General features: G+C 38.5%; 1 protein-coding gene across 1 annotated transcript; it reads right to left on the bottom strand.

Annotated features, from left to right (window-relative positions):
* Positions 1-2512: 2512 nt before the first annotated feature.
* On the bottom strand, positions 2513-5728 carry LOC114738544 (IQ domain-containing protein IQM3-like). Its single transcript, XM_028926610.1, has 9 exons — positions 5116-5728; positions 4917-5025; positions 4700-4765; positions 4497-4585; positions 4238-4325; positions 3986-4132; positions 3800-3892; positions 3578-3679; positions 2513-3386 (listed from the first exon to the last, which is right to left on the bottom strand). The coding sequence occupies exons 1-9, from the start codon at positions 5586-5588 to the stop codon at positions 2877-2879; spliced, it is 1677 nt and encodes a 558-aa protein (XP_028782443.1). The 5' UTR covers positions 5589-5728; the 3' UTR covers positions 2513-2876.
* Positions 5729-8495: the final 2767 nt, after the last annotated feature.

Here is an 8495-nt window from a genome sequence, read left to right as displayed (position 1 = left end):
TGGTGCGTATAATATGGCATGCCATCGAATTTTATCTGCCAGTGATTTTTTTCTTAAAAAAAAAAAACACAAGTGTAACCATCAGGGAATGGCAGCAAACTGTGGTGGAATTTTTTTTTGGGGGAAAAAAAACCATGAAGATACTTGGGAAAATCCCAAAAAAGGTCCTTGGAATATGGGAAATGTCAGATTGGGTCTTTAAATTTTGAAAATGACAGAATGGGTCATTGACCCAATCTGTCATTTGTGAAATTCAGGCGAATTGACAATTTTACCCTTATTTATTCATTCACTACAATGATTCAAGGAATCACTATAAGAGTTTAGGTGTTACTTAGATTCGTGTAGTGAATAACTACTCACTTTTTCATAGTCAGGTGTCTTGTTATTAACTACAGCTAATTTTGTAATCACTAGAACAATGTAAGCATTATCTAGATTTGTGTAGAGAATAACTACTCATTTTTCCATAATCAGGTATCTTATTATTGTCAGGTACCTTATTATTAACTACAACGAATCTTGTATTCACTAGAACAGCATAAGAGTTACCTAGATTTGTTTAGAGAATAACTACTCACTTTTGCTCAGGGGCAAAAATGTCAATTCGCCTGAATTTCACAAATGACAGATTGGATCAATGACCCATTCTATCATTTTCGAAATTTAAAGACCCAATCTGGGATTTAGTATATTCCAAGGGTTTTTTCTGGGATTTTTCCAAGATACTTAGGTTATTTTTTTAAAAAATATTAATTTCGTAGACACTTTGGTCTTTTCATACTGTATTGATGAAACGCAAGCTCCAACTTTGATGACCCTTTTTTGTGGGCCCCACACCACTAGCAGACGTTATCCCTCTTGTGATGGCACGGGATGCATTGCCAACTCGGGTGATGTTACAGTCCTCGGTTTAGAATACCGACTAACCATTAGTTCTATGTTTTATATTTCAAATATCACCTCTGAATCTTGATATGACATCTACAACTTATATTTTTTTTATTAAAGACAGAAGGCGGTATTAAATTGAGAGAATTTCATAAAAAGAATTTTGAAATTATTAAATTTAAAATAAAATTTTTTATAGAAGTGTGTTATTATTTGTAAGTATTTGTCAAATTCGTTTTATCTTTATGAATGGTGTGAATAGGACTTTTTATCTGTTCCCATGTCTGGAGAGGCTTGACTAGGCATAATTCGAAACTGGCTTTCCGTCCGCTCCCGTCCTTTATCCTCAAAAGTCAAAACTAAATCGTTTTGAGGTAAAATGGGGACGCAGGCATCCCCCCCCCCCCCCAAAAAAAAAAAAAGCATCTAATAGTTTAAAGTATTATTTTGACCGTATCTAATATCTTAAAATAATCTTTACTGCACTTAATGTAACAAGATATCTTTTTTTCAATGGAACTGTTAAACTATATTTTTAGTGCAGTTTTACTCTTAATATAAATATTTTTAAGTAGTAAAAAGTATCTTAAACTATTTAAGATACCGGGTACTGCTAAAAAATATTTCAGATTTTAAATGCATTAAAAAAATCACCTTTAGAATATTGGATGCTACTAAATAAGATTTTACAGTGCCAGTTGCTAAATACTGAGTGTTACTCAAAAATATTTTAAACTGTTAGATACAAGATATTAGATACCGGATAGTATTAGAAAAATATTTCAAAGAGTTCTGAGTGTACTATAAATTATTTTAACATGTTAGATATCACTGAAAAAAAAAATTGAGGCGGCTAGATAATCTTTGAAGGAAAGGGGAAAAAAAGGTGTTCAGCGTCCCCATTTTACCCCAAAACGATGTAGTTTTGGGGTAGAGGAGGGCAGCGTACCGTAAGAGAAAAGGAGGAGAGCCAGGTCCGCATATTTCTCATGGTTACGCCATGCCCTTCAAAACCATTCCGGCTCTCTGACTACCCAAAGCAACAAACAGTTGTCACCCAAAAACAAAAAAACAGCAAACGGTTAATATCTCCGACCGCTGCTGAGGAGGCAAAAAAAATGCGCGGTTGCTGTTTATTTGTTTTATTAGATTTTCCTGTGGATTTTAAAATTAAGAATTTTATATAATTTTAAAAAGAAAAATTTCAATGTGAATTACTCTGTTTTGAAAGAGTTTGTATTATGTTTAAAAATATTTAATAATAATAATGCAATGACTATTTATAGTTTTTATTTTAGAAAAATATGTGAACATTTTGTTTAATAGAAAAATTTGAAACGAACCCCATTTTTAATTTATTTGCTTATTAAATGTAATTATTGGGAAGCAGGCTTTCGTGTTTCAAACCCCATTCGCAGCTAGAAATGCAATCGTCACCATGTCTCAAAAGGGAGACACCACAAAAAGCAACTTTGTTTTTGTGAAAAACAGAAACAACTACACATGGCTTTAAGGCTTTTTGTGGCTCCTGTCCCTTCATTTTGAGTTTGGACCCGTGAGACCACCCACGCCCTGCTGACGCCGAGTGGTTCAACCTCTTCCGCCACCACGTCGACGCGCAATTCTCAACTGTAATTTTCCATAACACTATTTTGATTTGTGCAACCAGGCAACGTGTAGTGAATTTTACATCATCTCGGCCCTAGCCCAAATACATTAAGCACGAACAAAATTTTTCCTCCACCCACACGCCCCTGACTGGTTGGTGATCGATCACATTTAATACCTTGTTGAATTGCCGTTAGTGGAGGCAAGCGTGGATGGAGAAGATAACAACAACTAGACAAGGCTACAAAATAATTAAAAGCTGAGGTGACATGTAAGGATAGGTATCTGCTACATTTATAACAAAAGCACCTGCCACCAAAAGGCGGTAAACGTAAAGCATTTACGATGTGAGCAGCAGCATAAACGCCAAGGTCGTTTTAGTCTTTAGTGGTTCCACTGTTAGCAGTTCCATCATCGTTGTCTCTAGTGCTACGAGGCGTTGGACGAGGCGGTGGTGATAGAAGCGTCCCCATGCGCCTGTAAGATGAAGGGGTGGGTGGACATTTGGGAGAAAGGTTGAGCATCTCCAAGGCCTGAACCCTGAGCTCCGTAGGATAATCTGCAACACAACCAATCCTGGGTCCAGCTCCTGTTGTCCATTTGAGAGAAAGTTGGTGCCCCAATTGGTAGGATCTTGCAGCTTTCTTTGAATTGATTCTCTGCAATATAGCTTTCTCGGGCACTTCGGCTCTTGGGCTCTGAAGGCCCCCAGACAGAGTCCTTTGATAACCACCTCCTGGTTGCGGTCGATTCTCTTCCTTTCCTTCTTCAGTTTCCTCAGAAATTTCGTGCTCTCGTGTTTCAGCCGTGCTTGATGCTTCAGATGTTGCTCCTTCTATAAGCTTTCCATCCTCATACATATCTGAGTCTTCATTTGCTTTGTGTATCTGGAACCATGGATTAGACTAGTCAATATCAATAAGGAAAGTAAGTACGGAATAATGAAGTCAACTGCAGAGGCCATCCATGTCCTCGTCCTAATCAGAGGATTGCGTTCTACTACGACCAAGATTTGGTAATCTAAGAAACTAGGATTAAGCATTACGGAAAGAAAATGATCCTTATTCTAATCAATCACCTCAACTTCATCAAGGTTGACGCCTTTTTCCTCGAGATACGATTGGAGACTGTCAAGAGTGTCATCTGTTGGCCGGTAATGTCCACTATAAGGAGAGATGGACTGCGAAAGGGAAAGCCGTAGAGAATCAAAAGTTATGTTTCAGCACAATAAAGTGGGATCAGGATCATCGTACGGCTGGTTCGATTACAACACTAGTTTAATAGAACAAGATTATTCTACCTTAAGAATACCATGCTCAGCAACCAGCCTACCAGCAGCTAATGTAGCTCCTCCAGCTAGGAAACTGGAATGGTGGAATGATCCTTTCTTTTTCTGGAAGGATGTCGAAATGTGTTAGTGGTTCTGGAAAGACGTCTAAGGAAGAAAATAGGAAACTTGAAAACATGACTGAGCTTGAATCATTACCTCGCCTGCATAAAGTTTCTTAGAGGTGCTCATTACAAATATCCACTTGGCATTTTCAGAATCTTTTTTCGTATGAAGGAGATCTCCAGATGGACTGTGGACGATCTTGCCCTCCTCCACAATGTACTCATAGTGTTTTCTTTCTTGCTGAAGAAACCAGAAAAAGAAAAACTCAGGACAAACAATATAATCTATCAACACTTGTTTTTTTTTTTTTGGGGGGGGGGGGGTTCATTCTAAAGAATCACATACAGGTCCAAGGTACTTAATGCATTGCTTTTGAAGCTTTGAACGGGGACAGTCCGGGTGATCAAAATTCTTCCCTCCTCCTATATCCAACCTGCAGAACGTTGACAAAACTTGAGCTTTTCAGTGGGCTCTCCCCATTCGCTCTAAGAAAAATTCAACACTAATTAAGTTGTCTCATCAAGCCTCAATCATCATCCGGGGCAAAAGAAAAGAAAACAGAGAAAAGGAATAGCAGTCTTTTGCTCGGGTAAACTAGTCTCACCAATAAAAGAATGGTTGACCAGCATCAGTTTTGCACCATTCCTCATAATACTTATGCAAGTTATGTCCATACCGATGGCGTGGATCAATCTACAATTAGAAGTACAATACCAATAGAAATAAGAGTCAGGGGTTTAAGCATCCCTGAAGAACATACTAATTCGGAAAAAAAAAACGGAGAAAGAGATGAAAAGCAGTACTTACAGCTTCAATCCAATGCTGAAAGGCCAACTTCTGTGCCTTAGCGTCTTTGGACAAACCCTTGCCCACCTGCCCAAACAGTCCAAAATCGATTTGAATCAAACTCAGATTGTTTTCTGATTGATCACAATCAAGCATATCGCCAAAAACGACCCTGCAAACAGCAACCACAACTACTAGACCAAAACCAAAGATCCCAGAGGAAGGATTCCAACCATACCTTGGCAGCATTCAATCTAACTCGACTCCACCGTGATACAGCAGTTTCAGGTGAATCGAAGAATGAAATCGTGCTTTGATTGAGCCTAACATAGTCTATCGCTTGCCACCTTCACCATGATAAGCTCGGTTTTAACTTTTTGCATAATAAAATAAAAAAGACAGAGAAAGCGCAAGGAAAATAGTATCCGGGCACCCACCATAATTCCTCAGCAACAACAGCCGAATCTGCCAGTCTACGCCGGGTGCGGTAACTCCTGTACACCTTCTGCAACTTCACCACGGCACTCGTCTGAGGACACGCGCCCGCCGGCGCCTTTGGCGCCGCCGACATCTGAGTGGACCCAGTTCCCTGTCCCGAACCGTCTTCGCCGTCGGCGGCCGTTATTCTCCCGTCAGGCACCGGCGAAGCCTCCCCGCCATTGGGAGCGAAAGGCATTTCAAAGCGGTCGGGTTTAAGATCGTCTACCGTCGGAGAAACAACAGGCGAGGCTTCAAGCTCAGAGTTATCAGTTACCGGAATGATCGGACATGAAGAATCGGGAATATCGGAGGGCTTGAATTCGTCGGCATGAATGTCGGAAGTGGGTGAGCCCATGGAGCTGAAGGAGTACGGGAATGGCGACTTAGACTGAAGGTCAAAGCCGGACACGGTGTGGGTTTGAACTTCCATGAGGGACTGGGTCAAGGAAGCAAATTCTGGTTTTTCCACGGAAACCAACACCGGAGACAGCAAAATCCGAGAGGGATATCTCTGTATGTGGAATTTATGTGCATGCAAGGGAGCGAGCGCTTGGGAGGTGGGAAAGTCAGAGAGCGGTTTTGCTAGATTTTGGATAAGCGGGGCTTTTGTATATATTTGCATACTAACACTACCAACACTGCTTGAGCTTGACCGAGAAACCAACTTGTTATTTTTTTAATGACTTAATTAAATTTCCTCATTATTTAATCACTGCTGGGTTCTGGTACGCGCTGCACCGTAGCGTCTGCAGAGCACTCGCTTGGTCACATAACAACCATCTTCTGAGTCAAACTCCATTACAAAATACAAAATAACGGGGAAGATATATCACAGACAAAATAAGGGGAAGAAAATGAGATTGAGGAATTTACGTTTGTAAAAATTATACTCGTAATAAAGAAATATTTGTTAATGGCAAAAAAAAATAAATAAAGAAATATTTGTATAAAACGAATACTATATTGATAGAGGACAGACCGATACATCATGGTTCCTTTTTTTCCATTTTTATTTTATTTCAAATTGCCCAGAATCTAACGAAAATATCTCTCACAATCACAGTTTATTGAAAGATCCTGTTATATCTAATCAACATCTGTCATAGTCATTAGCCTTAAAATGAAGTGAATTCAAACTACCAAGTCTACGATCAATAATATATCATCAGTGAGAACTACCAGCACAAGGGCAAGGACGATTTTGATTTCACTTCTTCTGTTGAGGTGGGACATCATGTCTGTATGCTCATTAAGAAACAATTCGTACGAGTGTGTCCAACTAATTTGATTCCAACCAGCTTATCCGTAACCAACAAAAAAAAAATTATATCAGAGAAGAATGCTGGGTCAGATAAGATTATTTCTATGCCCATGTGCCCTTGGCTCGTATTCAGCGCAGGAACGGAGAAATAACGTATCATGCTGTTGGGATAGTATTTTAATGATCTCACAGCACGTCACAGGTGCTAATTGCTAAAGATGAGCCAACAAAACAGACAACGTAAGGTGATCGCTATTATTATTGTAATTGTGATGTGATCAGTTCGAGAAAAATTACGATTATTAAAAACATGATAGGATTAAGTGCATGAAAGATGTGTAAATGTTTGTTTATGTCGGCTAATATATTCTTCACCTCCTCATAACTCTTCTGACCTTGCACTGGCCATCTTCTGAGGGCGTTATTTTGAGGAAAAGGACAAGAATTGTTTCTGGAGAATACAAACGCGTGGGGTAGCAACGTAGGAGCCGCGCGTGGAGGTAGGAACAGAACGGAGGGTGTGAAAGAGACGTTTGATTAACAGGGGCCAACGTATAATGAAGAGTGGGAAACGCATTGAGAGAACAGCAAGGAGACGAAACAGAATTTGATATTTTGATGATAAATTCTCAAAGGATCATACCCAGTGGTACGCAGTTCACCAGTGCTCGGGTGTAAAATGTTCTCTCTAGTTTCATTTCATGAACTTTGCGAGGATTTTATGTTTTCGGAATTTCCGTATGCATTTTGAGGAGGAAGGGTGATGTGGAAAGTCTATTTTGTTTTTTATAGCGTAAAAAGCGTGAAAAGTCGGGTGTACTCTGTCTAATACAATATCTAGTTGAGAAGAAAAGTTAATATTAATCACATATGTTACGTAAGATCTATTTAACATGTTTATTAATTTTTTTATATTAACTTTATTGATATTTTTTTAATAATAATTAATTAGGATAATAAAGAAGGGGATTAAGGTGGATGCTTGCTGTGTTTTAGAAAAGATGTACTCTTCTGGTTCTATTTATAAGACAAAAAGAGAAGATATTTTTTTGGTCCTATTTATAAGACATTGAGAGAATTTTTTATATGAAGGCCAATTTTACCCATCATTTATTATTGTGTTGACTTTGTTTATATGATGTATAATGTATATTAAATAAGGACAAAATTAGAAAGTCATTAATTATCTTAACGAGAGTTTAATAAAGTTTAAGATTTTTCTTGATCTGTGTAAAATATAGTGAAAGTACCTTATAAATAGGATCAGAAGAGTATCATATTAAATTGGTTAACATTTTTAATCTATTAAAATTAGTTAATTATAAAATCGGAAGAGTATTAATAATTTGCGATCGTTAGTTTAACAGCATCCGTGGGTATACTCGTGTCGTGAATGGCTGCAGATGACCTGCGTTCGGAAATGTAGAGATCAGTAACGCATTACGCATAAAAAAACATGCTAGTATGATAAATAAGTATGAAAATGTGTGGTGGTATTTAAAAGAAGGAAAACAAGTGAGGAGAGGACGGCATTGGGGAGGGGGGGAGAGAGAGATATCGAGTGCGTGTACATTGTGTATTGGCCGAGAGCCACCACCCACCCCTCTCACGACCTTTATGCTTATGTTTGATACAGGATTTTTGGAGGGGAGGGGAGTTGCTCCCCTCTCCTTGTTTGGCTGGTGTAATTTTTTAAGAGGGGAGGGAAGCCCCTCTCCTTCTCTCGTTTGGTTAAGATGTTTTTTAAAGAGGGGAGAGATTATTCTCCCCTCCTCTTCCCTTCTAGCCTCCTCTTCAAAAGTGGGGTTTTTTTTAGGGGATCCAAAAGTGGGGTTTTTTGGAAGGGAGATGAGAGATAATATTTTAATTCCTTATATACCCTTTTGATTTGTTAACCTCTAATCAGTCGTAAACATTTCTACATAAGAGAGTTTTTTTGAGCATCTAACAAAAGGTTATTAAGATAATTGTCTCCAAAATTAGTGAGCATTTGTAAACTTTTTTTTCTCTTCTTCTAATTCCAAGAGATTGTTGGTATTTTCTTTCACCTTCAAGATCTTTTCTCTGATTGAAATC

Source organism: Neltuma alba, unplaced genomic scaffold, assembly GCF_004799145.2.
Source record: "Neltuma alba isolate B1F8T4 unplaced genomic scaffold, ASM479914v2 tig00013615_pilon, whole genome shotgun sequence".
NCBI classification, from domain to species: Eukaryota; Viridiplantae; Streptophyta; class Magnoliopsida; order Fabales; family Fabaceae; genus Neltuma; species Neltuma alba.
Note: the sequence above shows the minus strand (reverse complement) of the source record. Positions and strands in the feature narration are given on the sequence as shown.